The sequence below is a fragment of the Numenius arquata genome, chromosome 7 (genome assembly GCF_964106895.1).
Source record: "Numenius arquata chromosome 7, bNumArq3.hap1.1, whole genome shotgun sequence".
NCBI classification, from domain to species: domain Eukaryota; kingdom Metazoa; phylum Chordata; class Aves; order Charadriiformes; family Scolopacidae; genus Numenius; species Numenius arquata.
In genome coordinates this window covers 34,737,183-34,758,153 of record NC_133582.1, presented here as the reverse complement: position 1 = coordinate 34,758,153, position 20,971 = coordinate 34,737,183, and the positions used below count along the sequence as shown (strand labels likewise).

The 20,971-nt window shown below is 37.1% G+C and overlaps 1 protein-coding gene across 2 annotated transcripts in view; it reads right to left on the bottom strand.

Annotated features, from left to right (window-relative positions):
• Window positions 1-20,971, bottom strand: part of GOLGA4 (golgin A4) — a 70,495-nt gene that overhangs the window by 25,133 nt on the left and 24,391 nt on the right. For both annotated transcript variants that reach the window (XM_074151058.1, XM_074151057.1), the window contains exons 5-15: window positions 19,717-20,031; window positions 17,647-17,694; window positions 17,171-17,227; window positions 13,500-13,598; window positions 12,838-12,976; window positions 11,251-11,438; window positions 10,144-10,227; window positions 9,097-9,244; window positions 2,776-2,954; window positions 1,677-1,808; window positions 505-660 (exon numbers count right to left, since the gene is read on the bottom strand). In XM_074151058.1, the coding sequence (XP_074007159.1) occupies window positions 505-660; window positions 1,677-1,808; window positions 2,776-2,954; window positions 9,097-9,244; window positions 10,144-10,227; window positions 11,251-11,438; window positions 12,838-12,976; window positions 13,500-13,598; window positions 17,171-17,227; window positions 17,647-17,694; window positions 19,717-20,031 (1,545 nt within the window). The remainder of the gene's footprint in view (window positions 1-504; window positions 661-1,676; window positions 1,809-2,775; window positions 2,955-9,096; window positions 9,245-10,143; window positions 10,228-11,250; window positions 11,439-12,837; window positions 12,977-13,499; window positions 13,599-17,170; window positions 17,228-17,646; window positions 17,695-19,716; window positions 20,032-20,971) is intronic.

Here is a 20,971-nt window from a genome sequence, read left to right as displayed (position 1 = left end):
CTTCTACAGGCAAAACTTCCAAACTAATATTTGGGAATAGAATAATGTACAAACTTACATTCGTAGATAATACAATCTTACCCAGTACATTCAATTAATTACCCATTACATAAAGCAAAGGACACTTCAAAAATTTAAGCACATTTTTTCCTTACATAAGTATCCTTATAAGTGTTTTTAGGGTAGCAATATCCAGAAGTTAAACAGTTGAAAGTTTAACTCTCCTGCATAATATACATAAAAATCATGTAGATGGATACAATTTCATATACCACGCCATGACATAAAGTGAATGTATTTCTCTCTTTTGCCATTAAATCTTGTAAAAAACTAGGGGCTGTGGCATACCATGACAATACATTAAATTTCTGTCACTGCAAGAAGCATTGCGAGATTAAAACAACCCAATCACAATAAATCCACAGTATTTTTAAACCTGTCACAGTTAAATATATACTGAAAGGAATTCTTGTAAATGTTTACCCTTTCGAAAGCTTTACTCACAGTTCTAAAAGTCTCTACTTCCTGATGCATCTTCTGAACTTTCTTGTCATACTCAGCCTGTAGTGCTTTCTTCTGCAGCTCTAATTCTTCTAAAGCTAGGGATTCTTGCTGCGCTTGTTCTTCAAGGGTTTTTAAACACTCACTCTGATTTTTTTCCTGTGTCAAAAATTATGAGTAAAACAATAAATACAGTCATCACACCTTTAAAAATAGTATAATAGGATATTTACAAAACAGTTAATAGGAGTCAAACACTAATCACCTGTATTTTCTACACACACACAGACTTTGTATTTCATCTGTGAAAACAAAATTGTTATAAATCATTTCCATTTTCTCTTCTTGGGAATAACCTGTCTTCTATTTTCTTTGTATGAAAATCATAATGCAATCCAGCCGTTCATTTTTGTTTGTTCACCACAATTAATTGAGAGTAACACCTGAGCGGAATAAAGGTCTGTACTCACTTGATTCCACTGCCAATGTATTTTTAAGCTTCTATTCTTTATAATTAAAAAAAAATAACCTGAGAAACAGGTAGAAAAATATAGTCAGGAAGGGACTGTCAAAGTCCCTCAGTTCTAGTCACCAACTATCACGGAAGAGCATAAAAGAGAATCTACTATTTGTTGGGTAAAATTACGTGATGATCTTAAGCGGATTATAGCTTATGAAAAAGAGCAAAGAATCCCAACGACTCCTCCCAGCCTGACCTAGAAGAAAATTATTTTCTGAGGTCAAACACTATGAGTAGTTAACCCTGCTCAACTCACACAACACAACCAGACATAGTGATACTAACACTTTTCAAGTAGCAGTGCCATTCTTTGGACCTCTTTTACTCTAGCTGCTGTGGCTGACCATCAATGATCCAGAGGAAGAAATTAAAAAAACACAAGTCTAACAAAAAGAGTTTTCAAAAAAAAGAAGTTTTTCCCACAAGATGCAGCTGTTACTGAGCAGTGACAGTGATTAATTATCATTACTCAGCATGGACCATTGCAGCTGCTTTCCTTTCATGTTGCTGAGGTCCCTGAGCTCTTTGACTTTTGGAGGACACTCACATCCTTGAGCGCAGAAGGACTTTCACCGTGGAATATGGTCACATTAAGACTTCTAGTCTCATCCCAAACTTAGAGAAATGTCTTACTACACATTTTAGGGATACTTACAAGAGCTGCCTTCATCTTCTCCTGGAATGCCTTTTCTTGAGCCTGTAATCTCTCATTTAGCTCCTGATCTTTGGTAGCCATTTCTTTTTTATGGAATTTTTCTAGTTCAGCAACACGCTTCTCTGAAGACTTCTGTGAATCAAAGTCAGAAAAAACTAATTGCAAAATATCAAATAACAAAACACTTCATATTATTTCTTAATAAGAAAAGCAGTGCATCAGAGAGAGGAAACCAGAACCACCTCTTTGCTCTGTTTGAATAAGTAACAATCTCTTGGAGCATTTAATATTGAGCCCTAACAGTTTTTATTTTCAAGCCTGAAGTCATCCATCTTCTTCCACCAAGGTGAACTTACTGTTTTCATTTTCACATCAAATGTGATAATAAATTGGAAAAGGAACTTCTGTCTGTTGCTTTCCCTGTAGTATTGATATTTCATAAGCCAGAAAGTCAAGTGGTAACACTCTATGAAGACAGCTATCTACAACCTACAAATGTGCTTTATTTAAGAATAATATAATGCAAGTCAGACATCCCCCTAAAGTATGAACATATTCTCTTAGAAAAAGTAATAACAAGTATCAACACAAGAACTGCAATTGAAGGTGTTCAAGCTTACAGATTTGCAAGGCACATGCAGTACTCCTGCAATTCCTACCTGAATATGCCACACAAAGCAAATTTTAGCAATTCTTACATAGCAAACAGTTTGGCAACAAGTTCTTAAATGTTTTCTCATACTGGGCTAGGATAATCATTAAAAGTACTTAGTACCAGAACCCAAAATCCTGGTGGAGATGTCTGAGCTGATTGCTATTAATTTCTTCTTCCTCACTCCCTTTCAAGTCTCAAGTGTACTTCTAGTAAATCGTTTTATTAAATACTGTGAAACAAAGAGTAATACTGTTTACATGCCTCTGATGTACTGATTTTAAACCACTAGAGGAAAAAAAAGGGGGGGGAGTTTTCTATTTTGCCTTAAGTAAATATTTAATCCCAGAATATAACAAAGTTCTGATATATTTTACAACTACAGTTTAATTGTAATTGAATGATTAGATTAAAAGCCAATAATACAGGGTAAGTTTCAGCTTTTACCTTCATAATCTCAACCACCTCTTGTTTCACTCTGGTTAACTCCCGTTGAAGATTTACCCTCTCTTCCTCACTTGCCTTTTCTACTGCTTTGATTTTTTCATCCATTTCTGCCTGCAATTTTTTCCGGGCTTCCTCTGTCTTTTGGGCAGTACTCAGAGCCCTCTCAAGCTCTTCAAAAGCTGCAAAGAAAAACAAAACATATATGACAGTCAAGAAATATCTACATCCCTTGATAGAAGAACAGAGTTCTCAGTAACTGTAAATTACACAAGTAACAGAAGAATGAACTTTGGAATCCATCAAGAATTCACATGGGTTTATTCTCTAGAAAGGAAAACGAACTGACAAATAGCTGTGAATGTCTTCTAATACATTCTGTAGCTTTTACTTCATCCCCTAAAATCACTATGAAATACATAGACCATGTAAGCAAACTATGGCTCCTCTTCTGGCTATACGTGCTGAATAACTTTGAAGAGGAGGAAAAACCTGCCTGAAGAAAAGGCAACTCATAAGTTCTTCTTCCACTGAAACAAGCAGATGGAAGCATAAACCTGGAATGACTCTATGCAAGTCAGTCTTTACTGAATCATGAAAGAGTTCTTCCCGAATAGAACACTGAAGTATAATACCAGGCATTTTATTTACTTAAGAGCTGTTCATTTCAAATGGTGTAACCTAAATAACCTCCTCTTGAAACTGTGGGTTTGGTGGAGCCCACACAGATGGCTTTGCTATTTTCTCTATTTACTTTTAGTGTAAGCTACTATCAATGCAATTCAGAGACACTGGAAAAATGCTCCTGTTATGAAGACTGTCCTGCACTTCTAAACTTTGAAAATAAAAAGATATTAAGACTTGCTGCCAGAAAACTTGAATATCTATAAGATGTTTCAAAAGAATACTCAACTGCACTGGTGAAATTTATTTATATTTGCATACGATGCACAAGTCTGCTGGAACACATTCTAATCTATGAATAAGAAGCAATAATTCCACAGCTTCTTCCTATGCTAAGGAAAAGTATTCTAACATACTTTACTCACTTCGTAAGTGATCATTTAGATACAAAAAGGAAGCAAATTCCTGTGTTGTGAGCGGTTTATTATTATTCAATACCAGTATCTGATCTCCTCACTGCAACTGATGGCAGAATCTATAGAGAATTACACAAGACTAGAATTCAATCCCCATTAGGGAAATCTCTTTTCCTGAATAGATCATGAATGTGGAAAACCTCTTCTGCATATCAAAGGAAAATTCAGTCTCAGAACAGTCTACAATTTGGTTCATTTTTTGCATAAAAACTTTGGCAAAACAACTCTGCAAGATACAAAATCACAGTGCTAATATCAAGACTGTAATTTATCAGAGCACGAAAAACCTAAAAATATATTACTCTACTATACCCTGGACTACTTGGATAGTATTCTGGGAGCAGACAGAACAAAATTTTTTAAGTGTTATTTATTATGCTAAGCTTTCTTCTACTTAGTACTATCCCAAAAAGAGTATCATAATAGACACACACATCTCTAATTATTTAGTAGGCATTCACAGCAATTCTTGTAATCCTTGTTTTTTTGAAGATATCTTTATTAACATTCAGCCATGAGTTTGAGAAGCAGATAATAATTTCCATTCCACATCTTCTGATAACATTCAAAACTGAAACTTTTCACCGCAATCTATACTTTTGAGGCAATGCTGCAAAATATGTTTTAAAGTAACTTAATTCCATAAAATTGCATTCACTCACACTCTGATCTTTTCCAGAATTTTCTTCTGTTTTCTGAGGAAGACTTTCTCTGACTACTCACAGCAACAATCATGTTTTAGGGCAAAACAGGATTGTTATTGACCCTAGCAATACCAAAGCACATTATTTTATCCACTATTTCACTCCTGGTTCTACTTAAATTGTAAATACTAAAACTCAATACAAAAAATTAAGAGCTCTAGAGATTATTTCAAACAGCAAAACAGCCTGAAACACAGTGCAAGCATGCACGAGGCTTATAGCTCCTTACTTTCCAAGCACAGTTCTCCACAGTCCCCATCAAAGCATTTGCCACCTGGGGCTGCAGGACTTGAGTCCTGTCCCCTCACCACCCCAGGCACAGCTCAGTTACAAACACAGCCTGCGCCAATGTGTCTGAAGGATGGCATCGACCTCCCCGATGCCCCTCTCAGCCCTAACAAAAGCATGCACAGCCAGCAAAATTGGCCAAGTCTTCAGTATTACAGCATCATAAATGGCTTTAAAACAAAAAGCCAAACAAACAAACAAAAAAAAAAAAAAAGAAAAAAAAAAAAAGAAACAAGAACAAGAAACCCCCACAACCCTACAGACCTTTACAAAGTACAGCTTGAAAATAAAGCCTGCAAGTTAAATGATTATTATTATTTCGCTTTGCCATACACATTTCCTGACTCTTATTCTGAGCAACATGTACTTCATTTTTATTTGAGAAACCTGTTGCTTCCGCAAAAGGAAAGAGAATGCATTTGCCATAGTCCACAAACGCGCCAAAGAGGAGATCCAGAAAGGCCGCAGGACTGCGTGCTGCCATGGGCCAGCCCAGCAGCATGCAGGGTGCCACTGCACCCCCGGCACTGCCAGCCGGATGCTAATAGGAAAGCTAGACAAAAGCTCATGGGTAAAACACCAAAGGGGTAGAAAGCACGAAGAATCAACACTTCAGAGAAACACACTTAACTCTCTAAAAGTTAAATTATATGCATCTCAGGCACTTTTAGCACTTTTAGTAAAAACAGAATGCTTTTACTCAAAGTAGTTAATTCTAGTGTAGCATGACACAACTGAGTTTCAAACCAGCAGAGGGATAAATTACCATCAAGCAGACAGAACATTATTATTATTTTTAATCTACAGGAGATTTTAATTCTACTGTGGACAAAATCCTGGAACAGAAGTCTGTGGTTTTATCCAAATACATTTATTCTGAATGTAAAGGGTAAAGGCGCTGCCTGTGTTCTTCCTCAAGAGCTCCTGTCGAGGGAAGATCTTTTAAGTGAGGTATGGCTCAGTGAAGTCTCAAAGGCACGGGCAGGTCAGAACCAGTAACCATCACACCAACAGAGTCTCGGGTGAACCTTGCAAAATCCCATTCCCAAATGGGATTTTGGGAGATAAACCAGAAACCCTCCTGTGCAGTATATAAACCACACAAAAGGAGCCTGAGCGGAGTTTAAGAAGTGCAAGGTTAAGGTTGCAAAACGTATTGTTATAAAACGTGTGCTAGAGCTTCACAGGCGTGACGCCCAAGCACCAGTCTCCTTTCCCACCCCCTGCCTCCTGCCCACTGCAACACCGGCCTAACCCAAAGACTTTTCACTTGCTCTGCTGGCGCTGCAGCCGTGTTACCTTCAGCTACAGTGCCATCTGCTGCTGAAAATGGTGAAGAAATACCCGAACAGGATGGCAAAGGAGGAATTTATATGTTTTCTTACTGAAGGCTGAGAACAAGCATCTTGTCAAAGGTTTGGGAAGCAAAGGTTGAATTCATTTCCTATAGTTGATTTGTGCATGTAGGCGGGACGTTAAATGCACAGTCCAAGCTTTTTGTTTCTCTCTAGAAAGGTGCAAAGCATACGTTAATTAAGCTTGCAAAAGAAACAACAAAATTAATTTGCTTCCTCAAGACTTTTTTTGTTGTTTACTGTACAAAATACAAGTAAATAATCTGCATCCTGAGAAGTCAGAAAGGACTTATGCCAAGTAGTTTCAGGGAAAACAAATTTCAGTTTACCATCAAATTTACAAATACTATAAATAACTTGGATTATTTACATTCTACTTCAAGAATGTCCATTGCAAAGCATTAAAAAAATAATAAAATAAAAAAACAGTTGCAGTTACTTCAAGTAAAAGTGCCTGAGAAGCACAGAACTTACTTTTTAGAGCCCAGTTCAAGCACGCAATGTGTGATGTAAGAAAAAAAAAAAAAAGCCCTTACCCCAGTCCTGTTCATACAAGGCTTGGGAAAGGCACCATGATTCACTTATTGGCATGTGTGGATGCACAAAAACAAGATGCTCTGTGAGATTTCAACATAATGTACCTCTAACTACAAAAAAAATGAACTTCAACTGGGGAGACCAAGTTACAATTTACACAACACACAAAAAAAGCATACATACCTGTTCACTACACAAAAATGCAGTAACATTAAATCAAACACTGGAGCATTTCACTAAAGTGAAGTTACTGAATTACAAAGAAAAGTCAGACACCTAATTCTATGCAAGTTAAACACATGAAATGGAAAAATATTCCTCTTTTTAGCCTACAATATAGCACCGTGAAAGTAAATTCAAACTACAAGTGTATTATGATTATTCTTGTTTTGCCATAACATAAATGAAATCAACATTTCTATAAATACAATATTCCATGAAGTCAATTCTTCATTAAATCATGACACAGAAAAAGAGAAGTCTAGAATTTAAAGTCTTCTCACATTAACTATCCAGGAAACAGAACTTAAAACATGTTGACCTGAAATACATGAAACTGCCAAATTCTTAAAACTGATATAACTCAAAGATTGTGACACACAAGTAACTTCAGGCTCCTGCAATATTGATGGTGGCATTCTCAAATGCCTGAACAAGTTAGTTCAGCTGTATGGAACTACACTTCCACTGTACATCACAACATTTTTGGAATGCATAAAGCCAAGGAAGTAATAGGAAAACCTGATAAAGGTCACCTTACAATCTTTGAAGTAGTATTAACCAATTTTCCAAGGGTTCCAACATTTATATATGCATGCTTAACAGAGTACAAAAATAAAGGCACTCAAAGGCAAAGTGAATGCTTATGTACCATAGAAGTTACCTAAAGTACTCCAAGATTTTAGTTAAAAGAGAGCATATTTAACATACAAATCTCCTCCTAGACAAGTGCAGTGTACTCAACGTGTTATTCATAAGTGAAATTACTTCTCACTACAGTAGTTTTCTGGGTTTCCAGAGCATTATCTGTAACCCATTTTCAGCTTCTGCCTATGCAAATCTGAGGAAATCACTGTATTAACCAGTGTGTGGGTATTAGTTCATAATTGAGAGATTTATACTGCTTCAAAAAAAATGCTGTGTTTCAAACAACTATGACAATAACATTGTATCTGCAGAAGTATTAAAATATTCTTCCGCTTTTTTTTTAATTGTGAAAAAAAGCTTCCTAGTCTCCAAGAACTGAACAAAATTCAACTTTAGCAAGACTGACTTCTGAAATATGAACTTCCAGAGCTAAAAGAACACTTGCATCTGGACAGGGTAGGAGAGGAGAGCACCTAATCAAAAGGTTTGGTACTTTCACAAGATGGGTGTTCAAGCTACTTTTCTGTATTACAGCAGGATGATCTACCTAAACTAATCTTTACAATTTAAAGTTCTGATCTAAATCTACGTAGATTTAAAATAAACCCTTATGAACTGTATTGTTTGAACTTCTCATCACTTTTTAGAGAAAGAAAACATGCATATTGTTTTATGCAAACTAACCACATGTGAGCTTATGCCAAAACAGTGAACTCCTTTAAATGCCTAGGACAGCAAACTAAATTCTTCTAAAAGAATTTTGATAGATATAGTGCAAAACAATTTCATTGTTTGCAAAACAATTTCATTGTTTAAAAAACAAAGGTGGGATGGTTTGATCTTTTAACTTAGTTTCAAACAAAAGGAGAACCGCAAATACACATAATTAATGTCAACTAATTTCCATCAAAAGCGAACTACAGCATCTAGTAGCTATGTAAAGGTTAGGTTCAAAGCCTGACGTGAAAGGAATCATCACCGTTGTTTCACTAAAACAAAAACCAGAAATGCTTCTGCTACAATTATTGAAAGAAAATGCTTATTATGGTTGTAACACATTTCTACATGTTCCCAAGCTATTATATGCTCACTGCTATGTTTTCTATGTAAAATACTGGCAGCATTATAATAATAATTTATAGACAGTTGCACGTTTCCCTTCTGAAGTTATACCAGCACAGAACTCTAGCAATCTTTTCTCCTACAAACAGGAATGTACAGCTGCCCTTCAGCAGTTTCCTTCCTAACTCCAGGTGAATCAGTAAGAGAGACAAACCAGTCAAAACCATCCTGGAACTCTGCTGACCAGAAGTGAAATTAGTAATGACCCTAGCAGGGGTGATATGTAGAACTTTAGGAAAAACAGAATCTCTTAATAACCATTCCAAACAACTGATGAAAGAGTGCAAAAAGACCAGGCTGAAGCTTTCTCATGTTTAAATGTGAAAGCTAATAATCTCCAGAATTTCTTACCAGCTCTTTCAGATTTTTCTTTCTGTTCTTTTAATTCCTCGCCTTTTGTAGTTACTTGTTTGATCCGAGCGCGCAGTTGGGCTATCTCCTCCTCCTTCATTTCCAATGTTTCATGCATTTGTCGCTTTGTCTCTGCAATTACCATGCCCTGTGGAAAAGGTCCTTGTGATAAAAAGCTAGCAAATAAGTAAAACATATAGCTAAAACAATTTCAAGCCAGGACATAATCCTTGACAAGAATAAACTTTATTCTATTACTACAAGACCAGGGATTGCAGTATTTTTTTCTGTTTACTGACATAAAATGCTAACAAAAAGAAGGTAAGAACACACATTATTTTGAAAAGTAGCTGGAATTTGGCTAGCGCTGAAAAGAACTCCTCCAGCAATTAAGGATCATCAGAAAACTTTCTCCTTCTGGTACAGACACTTTTATTTGAAATATGCATTCTGTAACAAACCAAAAGCATTGTAGTGTGCATGCTTCTCCTTAGAGAACATGCACATATAATGAGTGTTAGTCATGTTTCTTATTACACCACAGAAGTTACTCCAAGTACCAAGACTGTGATTAAAAAAAAAAAAAGACTTTAAGGAACAAAAAAAACCACCAAAAAACCAAAAACCCGAGAAACTCTTCATATTCCTAAGAAACTACAGTCACTTTTCCTTCACTGGTCATTTTTTAATTAATCTACATTGTACCTCATCTTCATTAGTGTTTGGGGTTTTTTTTGTTGTTTTGGGTTTTTTTGGGTTTGTTTTTTTTTTTTTTTTTTTTTTAACTGGCATTGAGGAGTGCTTTCAGCATAACTGCTCCATCCTAAATAACATCATCTTGCAGTAATACGTATAATCTAACAGACAAATAGCCTAGAGTATCTATACAATAAAACTCTCAGCTGAAATTATTTGCTCATTAAAACATAAACCAAACCACACCAGGTAACTAAGAACAGTTTCTAATACCAAGAAGCCAGATATTTTGAGTTTTAAACAATCTTCTTCAAAAACTACACAGAGTTTAAAGAACATTTTTTTGTTTACCTTGTCTTGTTCTAGCTGTTCAATCAAATTCTTTGCATCACGGAGCTGAGTAATCAGTTTAGTCTTCTCAGCCATGTGAAGGTCCTAAAAAAAGACCCCAATCACAAATTTAAAGCACTGACACCTGTAAGAAAACACCTTATTCTGACAGACAGCTCAGGTTGGTCTCTTACCCTGCCCTATGACTTGGAGGAAGAACACAGAACAGAATCCAGGGAAATTCAACTAGGCAGCATGAAACTACTTTTAAATCTCCCAGTGTGAGGCTGCCTCATGGCTTCCATAGTAATTCAGATATCTGAAGGCTTTGTTACAGCCACCACAGTTCTCTCATGGATGTCAGAGCTGCTACAGCAAAATGGGCAAGAAAAATGCCTAAGGCACCTGTTCTAGTATCTGCATCTCAGCTTACAAGAGGATCTCAGCAACGCAACATAATTACTCATTACTGGCCTTGTTCTGGAAAAGGTTCTTAAAACATTCGAGTCTTTCAGAGCTCCTTCAAACTGGGATAGTGCTCAGACACCAAGACACAGAATCTGAGCTCCAGAACTGAAGTTGAGTATAGCCATACTTATCACATGTTCATGTATCTGTTACTATCAGCTGCCTTACTTTTACCCCAAACTCAGCATTAATGGCCTTAAAGGAAAATAGAGCAAAACACCAATTTAGCTTTGGCACTGCACTGATGTTACCTTCGCTATATTGTGCTCTCCACTGTCCTGCCTTTCTGTGTTTTCCGTTCATTTACAGAACTGATGCCTCTTCCACTGTGTCTTAGAGGTTTAGTTCTGCTCCGCTTGTTCCACTTTGCCTGCTGTCTTCTCTGCTAGGACAAGCCTTTTTCTCACCCCAACTTCCCGCAGCTACTTTATTTCTGATACCATTTTGATAGTTATTCATACAGTAAGGTTTCATACCCTTTTTTACACCTTTTTGAGTAACTGCTCGATGTATTCATTCCAGGTGGGTTTTGCACCTTGAACTCCAAAAAAGTATAGGGACAGTTTGTCTAATGGTCTGCCCTATTAATAAATTTTGGAAATACTGGAGTTCTTGCCGTGTTTTAGCAGTTACCCATAAAGTTAAGAGCATTTTCCGCACCTTCATCTTCTCCAATTCCTGAAGTCGCTCTTCTAACTGTTCTTGAAGTGCCTCTTTCTCGTTGGTTAACTGGGCACAGCGTTCCTTATGTGATCGAATCGTCTCCTTGCAACGTTGCAGTAAATTCGCTTGGCGCTTCACCCTCTGATTAAGAGTTTCCAGTGTTTTATCAGAATCTTCATTACCCTCTACAAGACAACATACCAACATTATCGTATGCACACCGTTTCCAAAATGTGTATCTGCATTCATCATTCACACTGCAGGCAACTCACAGATCTCTAAAGAAAATTGTACAAAGTCTGCAAAGCTTCCTAGTGACCACTCTAACTGCCAGAAACATACTACACATCCACAGAATAGTAAATAAAGTCTTTCACTCCAAATTGATTTACAAAACCCCAGTTACTATACGAGCTTCAAAAACAAACTATTGTTCAACAAGGTTTTCAATGCAATTAAGAAGTCATCAAGAGCTATAAACCTGCCTGCTGATACTAACAGAATATTCACAAGCAGGAAGAAACACAAAGCAAAGCAAATCAGATCTCTCAAGTGCCAAGCACACAGATTTCTGCTTCCCCAGGGCTGGGTATGACGTTCATTCTAAAATATCCAGGTTGGCAATACTACATTTGGCAGGATAAAGGCCACGTTTAGCGTCTTTGTGAGCTGTACTCCTCTCTGTAAGCAGCACATTGGGTAATATTTTACTGTGTGTTCTGTTCTGATGCTCTGCAGGCTGTAAGAGTACTTGGCGTGAAAACAGGATCAGACAAATTCAGGGGTTTGGTTCACAACTGTAAGTCTTACAGACTATAGTCTAGAAGCAGACTCCAGCATAGGAAACATCTTGAACCCCAATTCTTAGGGACTGGATACTTACATTATTTCCTGAACACTACAAAAGGCATGACATTGGATAAGAAAATCTCTGATCTAACCCTTCATATCATCCTAACATACAAAAATCATGGCAAATGCTGAACAAAGATCATTTTGAGATGTATGTTCACCTCTGAACCCTACCTTTTATGAGGGCACCAACAAATGATACTTTTGTTACTTACCAGCATTATAATGTCCTTTGGCCAGTAACCAAATATATACACTGCTGGGAGTCCCATAACTCAAATAACCTCCTGATGTGAGGAACACTTAGATTATTCAAGAGCATGAAAATCAAAATTGATCTTTGCTTTGACTTTTTTCTGAGAAAGAAAACGAAAAAAGGGACTAGCAACTGGTCTCCTGTCTAAACTCCAGGGATAGCTCCTTGCTTATGGGGGACAATCTCTTAATCATATTAAGTGGGGATAGTAACAACAGGAACCAGCAAAAGCCATAATTACAATACTATCTTCATTACTGACAACGGCCTGACATATCAGATTTGAATTCTCAGGAAAATTTAGTATCTTAGAAGAGTTATCCTGTCCTCTAGCTGCCACGCTGTTTTCAAAACAACTGTCTCCATCTAGAAAACATATCCTTACTATGACGTGAGCCTTAAGCATTGTTACTCCACCATAAATAACAGCTTATTCCCCGAAATTCAAGATCTCTTGAAAAAGCTGCAATACCTACCATTGCTTCCTTGTTCCACAGTATTTTCTGTAGTGATTTCTTTTGTTGGACTTTGAACTTGTGGTTCAGATTGGGTATTTGGATCAAGCAATTCAGTGCCCATCTGACCATTCTGTAACCTCTGTTTCAGCAACGATACCTAAACAAAATGTTCTGTTTGTTAAAAACCCCAAGGATTCTAAGTAGATCATGTTTTCATCTTCAAAACTACAGTGTTAAATAAAACTGCTATCAGCAAATGCAGAAAGGAAAAATCTGTCTGAATTTTTTTTAGCATTTTTTAAAATCTGGATTATGTTTCCAATTAACAAGAAAAGTATCATTATGAGTGAAGAAACAAAGACCAATTAAGCAAAACACATAAATTTTGCCAAAGAAAAACGTCAAACATCTGCTAATGGTGTGTTCTTGATAACAAACACATTACAAAGGTATTTAAGTGCAGATCAAACAATCATATTTAACATGACTGAGATTTTACAAAGATATCCTCTACGACAAAGATGCACTTAATTTCTAGATAATCATAAAATTTCAATACGCTTTACAATATCACAGCAATTATAATAAAACATGAACATGCATTATAGGAAATAAATATTTAAAAAAAAAAAAGTAGGAAGAGCAGTTTTAAAGTATATTTTTTAGGTAAGGTTTGTTACCTGAGTTTGCAGGACGCTAATAAGTTGATCCTTTTCTTCTAAGGAAGCATCAAATTCTTCTTGTAGATGTTTCTTAGCTTGTTGATCCATCTGGAGCTCCTGAGAATCATAAATAAACGTGTCTCAAATGAAAACTGAAATGTGAATTTAAAAGGCTTATCAAAACATTATGAAATAATATTAAAAATACCTTTTCACAGTTGTGACCCCAGAACACAACCATTAAATGGGTATTTCTTTTACCGTACAACATTACATTGCATGCAACATAATAACAACATCCAATTAGAATACCAGCAAACCAAGAGTCTAGGTTTGATGTAAAATTATCAAGGATTCTTTCTTCCTAAAAATAATTTAAAAATAAGTTGCTTCAAACTGTTTTCCATGCACACTTTTCTCCTAGCATTTGAAGACTGCACTTTGGTAAACTAGACCCTTCATTTAGCCACCAGATTAAGTCAACATAAACAGCAGAAATGTAAATTTCTCTTATGCTCATTCAATATGTTAATATTTTAATATGACAAATGCTATTTGTAAGAACATAAAGTTGGTCTTTTCGTTCCTCAAATGCGTCTCAAATGAGAAAGCCAGAGAATGACAAAGAACTTAACTATGTGGCTTTATGTGCTACTTGCATTCATTTGGCTGAACACCTTTAGAAACTTGTGGATGTTGCCTAAATGCATTAATAGGATCTATATAATCTTATAAAATACTGCCTTAGGGAGGCTTCTTTTAATTACTTCCTATGCTTTTAAATTTATATATTTTAACTTCTTCAAATAATTATTATTCTAATAGAAAATATTTACAGTACTTACAGTTAAATTAATTCATAACTAAGTGCTTATCGAGAGAATCAGAACCATACATATTTCATGCCTACATTGTAAATAATTTACCAAACTTGTATTCTAATTTTTTTTATTTATGTATTTACTTCATCCATAAGTATTTTCCCAGTGATTTACTCCAGGAAACTAATGCTTCTGTGACCATAATTCTCCAAAGATTGGTTGTATAAAAGCAAGCATCGCCCATAAACAAAGACTCTGTTAGCCAGACAAAGACAGGGGACAACAGAAACAGAAAGAAAGAATGAAAAAGCAAACAAGAGACAAACCATGGGGCACTGGATGCTTCCTGCATTGCTTTCCCCCAACTCTGAATCTTGCTTTTATGTTCTCTTACCCTCCAACAGGGAATCCCCTTTGTCACACCTGAGCCTGATGCCAGCTTTGAGAACCGCAGCTTTGCCACGCACAGGCAGGACAGTGCTGGAAGGCACCACTGGGAAAATCATTCCTCTCTCTTCCCAAGTAACTACACCCCTTTTTTAACCCCGCAATGCCTTGGGTTCTCAACAGCTACTGATCACACTTCTGCCTTGTGCTTCTCAGCTTTAGAAGCAATTCCTTCCAAGCAAAGGAAAGCAGCTCAGTGCAAGAACAAGCGCCAAAGAGATTTACTGAAACCAACACAAAAATAGTTCTCTTTGGATCCCAATGTCCCTTCTGTCCCTTGTCTGAGAAGCAGAACACTGAAGACTGCTGCTGAGGAATTACTCTTAACAGGAAAAAGCTAAGATAACCAGAAGACACATTGATTTCCAGGGAGTATCTCACACTGTCAAATTGGCCTCAAAGACGACTTACTTTATTTGTACATGGCCCTCTCAGAAGAAACTTGTTTGATTCAACATATTTATGGGGAAAATGGTCTGTATGATGAATAAAAGTATTTTTAAAATTAATTTCTGATAACAAATTATTACATCGATGAATGATCTATTTTGTACCAGTTTAGTTTCCACAATGGAAACATACCATTTTACTTGTAATTTTTCTTTTAAGTCTGTTTTACCTAATGCTGTATCACGTGGGCTTCCAAAAGACCAAAAAATTACGTTTTGAAGTTTTTCAATTAATAAAGAAGAATTTTAGTGTTAGATTTGAAGGAATCTTTACATCTACAAGATTTACAAGAATGAAATTAAATTTTACACCAAATATAGATAAAAACTTATATACATATAAATATCAGAAAAAAATATATAACATGTATATATGAATCAGAAAGACTGTGACAGAAGCGAAAAATAGGTATGCACAGGTCAAACCCTTTTGCATAATCAAAAGCTTTAACTCTGGTATATATATGCCTTCCAAACTTTACCAAGTACCAAAAAGCTGGAAAACTAAGCCTACTGGAGCATGTGGATATAGACTTAACACAGAATGAGCTTCTTTTATTTGACCTTGTAGTGAACTGGAAAAAAAACCCCAAAACATTGGCAAGGCACTTCTGTCAGTGATGCCGTATGTTCTCCCCTCCTACAGGCTGAGAGTTCAGCTCAGGACAGGGAGACAGCCCAGGTGCGGGCTCAGGCGAGCACGGCACACCCAGCACTCTGTCCCACTGCTCTCAGCTTCTGGGCCAGAAGCAGCACGGATGTTACCCAAAATGCTGGCACACACCATCCACAGTCTGCTTACCTGGATTACACCCTGCATAGCTGGAGAGCGCCCCGCAATAGGGCAGTGACCTCCTGTGAAATGACTGGCTGCCCGGCTGGTAGCACAGGGACGGCCCCCGTGGGTGAGCGTGAGCCGTGGGTACGTGCATGGCCAGATGCTCACAGTCGTTGTCCCTTGCCCTCAAGGGACCAACTCTGGCTCCTGTCTTCAGGCAAGATGCCCAGCTTGCTGAAGCTCATCTGCCTTCAGGCAAAGGCGTGACCTCCCCATGGTCTGATGGCTCTTAGAGCCTCCACGCCAGTGCTGCTGCTCAGCACAGCACACACCAAACCCAGGAGTACAGCCAGAGCGAAACCCCATGGCTCTGAGTGAGCCTGTACCCAGCTACCACGAGAGGTAAGATCATGGACAGAGAGGCCCTCACACACCCGTCTCTGAACCTGATGCTGCACTGGGTTTTGGGGCAGTAAAATGGCTTCAGCTTCACCTTCTGCTTCGCCAGGGTTTGACAATATGGCTTTTGTGAACTTGCCCTTTTAATTTGCTCTGCCTGATAATTTGTACGTCTTTTAATTAAGCCCAATGTGTTTATTATCAATACCAAATACATTAGAACTTCTTTTAATTTCACTATAACCTAAGCAGACGATAATCATAATACAACCTACCTGATTTTATTACTGAAATCAAACTATACTGCAAATTCATAAAAACGATGTAAATATTATAACTGAGATCAAGATGAGTATTTTTAAAAATTTGATCCTAAATTTTTTTTATTGATAGTCACTAAAATCTTTATTAAAAAAAATGCCTATTACTTGTATTTGCCTAACATTAGTATTTCTCAATACTAGAACAACAAATTACACAGAGATACCTACTGCTTGACCTAACAATACTGCAAGAACCACCCACATTTCTCTGGATTTCAGAGTGCACAGAAAAGCAGCGCAGTCGGTATGATGAACAACGAATGGCCTTAGCATAAGACAGTAAGTTGCTGAATGGGAAACAAGCCAGAGAAATAACCCCATATAAACAAATAAAAACAAGCAGTAAAAAACCCCACTGTATGACAACGTATTTTGTAAAGTGAACAAAAAAAAAATAAATCAAAAGGCAGGCAGAGAAAGACCCTATGTATGTGTGGTGTAAAGTAAATATTCAATCAATAAAGGAAATTACCTCTCTCAGTTCTCCAATTCTGCGAAGTGCTTTATCCTGACTTTGACTCAGAATGCCCTTAAAAAAAGGAAGAATAAACATCGATTGCATTAAATGTAACTTTATATTTAAAGTATAAATAAATTCATAGAATTCTATTTCAGCAGAAGCATTCATGATTTGTATTTCTCTGTCAAGTCAAACTTGACATGTAATACGCTGATCATAAGCTGCCAGCTGTGGGTTGGTAATCTATCACCCAAATTAAGCTGATGCAATAAAAAAGGTTGGAGGACAGTAGCTTCAGTTATTCTGACAAACCAATATTAACTTGGCTTTCTTAGAAATCCCAGCTAAAAGAGTCTTTTGTTATACACAAACAAAATATACTGTGTAAACACACACACGATGCAATGAAAATTAAACCTGTACTTGCACTGCATATTTTAAGATTCAGAAAAGCATTCAGATAAGAGAGACTGAAAAGTAATGCTTACCTGTACCTTCTTCTTCTCCCGCTGGACAACTTGATAAGCGGACACTAGCTAAAATACAGAAGTCAGGTATAATGATGATAACGCAGCCACTAACAGCTATCAAAATAATTTGCTTAGTTGTAACACTAGCTGTATTTTCAAACTCTTCACTTGAGAAAGCTCTTCTGACAGAATCATACTTAAGTTTTCTCAATGTTTCATTTTTCCATTTATAAAATATCTCCAATATGTTAAAAAAATAAAGCCTACATGACAAAACAAAGAGCTTACTCTGCATTCATGCAGTTTTTCCTTCAATAAAAAGAACAGCCATGCCTCAATACAGGCAGTCAAAAAACCAACTGCATGAGACAGTTACATCCCGGACAACTACTCCGCAGGCATGTACATTTGTAAGGGTACATGTCCCAGACAGCTCAACTAAAATTAATTTTACAATGAATATGCATTAAAAAAATACACTTACAAGTCTAGCAAAAAAAGTCTGTGTAATACTGAATGTTCTCATCCCATGTGTTTTGCATACACTCAGCAGACAAAGAAAGACTGGAAGCGGACAGTATTTCTCATTGTATGCTGACAAAAGGACCTAATGAATAACTGCACAATTTAGTTTAATTAAAAATTTGATCACAATTGCCTAAGCTGTTCAAAGGTGAATTAGCATAAGGGCACTTGGAACCAGAATATTCTGATTTCAAATTGCTCAAAAATTAAAGGAAAACAAATCCAAAACACCAAAACCAGAAGCTCCTAAGCCAAAAGATAGCTTCAAATTCTTACTTAAAACAAATCAGGATTTTTCAGAATTGAAAATTACTTTTATTTCAGTCATACTTATTCTGCACTTAAAAGAAAATTAAAACTACCATATATCTTGAGGTGCTAACTTTGTATCCTACTTTGAGAAAAAAAAACAAACATCATCTTAAATTCTCATTATATATTGGAAATGCTTTCTTCAAAGCTCCAACAAAACAATTTTTTCCAACTGAATTAAAGAAACTCACCAAACCAGAAAAAAAAAACAGACCTTTTTGGTAAAGAAAATTAAGACTTGCTGGACAGACTACACTAAAAAAAAAAAAAAAACCAACAAAAAAACCCTACACATCCAAACCCAACACACCAAACCAAAACAAACCTACAAACGGAAGAATTTTCATTTTGGCAACACCGTTTGCATAAACTTTTAAAAAAAAAAAAAAAAAAATGTATCTTACTATACTAGCTGGAAGAGAATGAAAAACAAATGGGAGAAAATAACTTCTGAATTAATGGGAGACAAGTGTTTTTTCAGGCATAGGCTGAATACTGTAATTACTTTATACATATTTTAGATTCCAGGGATTTTGACAGTAATAGCCAAAAGTCTGCACAGGAATTTTTGTATTTGAGGGCAGCAAACATTTAAAGAACTGTAAAAACCAGTGCAAATGGGTAGTTTTAAATGCAAAACATACACATACTTAAGCAAAACAATAATCAAACACCACCACTTTTCCCAACAATTTGGAAAATGAGTAGCAAAACTACTTGTATCATTGGTTTTCACTGAAATAGAAGAAGAAATAGTTCTTGAACAAAATCCTTCCAGGGAATAGCTGGAAATTATGGGGAGTAGGACTTATTTATTGAAAACAAAACACTCGCTTATGGCACGTATATGCAATATACATTGTGCACTTCAAGAACAAGTTCCAGAAGAGAAGTGTATTTGCTGTCAAGCGAGTACAAGCCATGCTCCTCTCTATACCCAACTTCAGCCCTTGGTACAGGCTTTCAGCAGGAACCGTCTCAGCTCTACTTTGTGTGAGGGACTACTGATTAATCTCTATTGCTGACAGCATGAAATTATTTACAAATAAGAGAAGAAAGCGATTTCTGCATTTTATTACCAGAAAAACATTTGGCCTAAGCCAAAAATAACTAGACTTACAACAATAACTTAACTTCTGTGTTAGCTGTAAGCTAACATTTGCTCCAAACAGGGAAACAAGAGGATTATCGACTCCTGCAGTATCTGTTAGCCTCATCTTTTCCCCCTCTCTGCCAAGGTAAATTGCCTACCTCAGAGTATTTTCTCCGATAATTGCCCAGACTGCGCTCCATTCTGTGCAGTCGCTGCAGCAGCTGCTCTTTGCTGAGGCTGTCCGTATTCCCCGAAGGCTCTTCTGTTTCACTTTCAATGTCGGATGGCGGATCAAAGGTGGGACCAGCCGTGTCCAACTCCAGTCGATTCAATGAGTCTCTTGAAGAAGTTCGTACCAGGGACTCCTTAGAAGCAGAGCGGAACAGGGACTCTTTCACCGGGCTTCGAAACAGAGACTCCATGGAGGGAACTCGGAGCTGAAGCCTCTGGGCAAAAGCCTGAGTGTCATTCAGCTGCAAAAACGCAAAGCAAGTCATTACTTTTGCATCGCTTTTATGCAGACAGACACACTGAAGGCCAGGAAAGAGAGACAAGTCCTGGGCAAAGGAATGACTGTTGCCTAAGACACGCATGACACCGAACAGCTACCGCTCCCTGAGAGGAATCACCACCAGATGTGGGCAATGTCAGACGGCAACTAAATCCAACAAACCACAGCTCTGATTTAAACTTCTAAAATAGTGTATTTCTATGTAACCCCTTCAAAAAGTGAATAATATGTAACTAAGATAAATAGTTGCATTTACTGTTGTCCCAATTTTTTTTTTAAAAAAATTGACTCACTTCTTGATGTATTAAACAGAAGACCGTCTTTATCTCAGACACAGATATTTTCCTATGATTAAGAGAACAAATTTATTGTGAAAGTCCTTGTATGATAGGTAGTTCTAGCATACCGTCCTTCTATTTTTTTATTTTAAATGGCTTTATGATTTTTACATAAAACGCTATTATTGATTCATGCAGCTAAAGTACTTACGCCATTGTAAACCAAAAGGCTCTGTGCTACGGCACCGCTGGTGCTACGGGAGTGATGTGAAAGCGTTACTGCACAATGCTGCCCCCACAACGCTGGGACGCGCGTGCTAGGAGCCACCGCTAACGCCACTCCAGCAAGCTGAACCTCTTCTAAGGCATACTGAAGAATGACCTTCACTTTTTATCCACTAGTGTCCATTTTTTAAGCCTATCAATTCTTTTCCTTCAGCTAGAAGTTAGCTCCCTAGCCACACAATATGCCCTCTGCTTTTGAAGGTGAGGTTAACCCTTCCTATCCTGTGCGGGCTGTGTCCCTGAGCTCCTTAGTGCAGGTCACCAGCAGCATGCCTCTGGATCCTGCTAACCTGTCCCTACAAGAAGGGCCCCACGCACCAGTGACAACGCTTAATACCA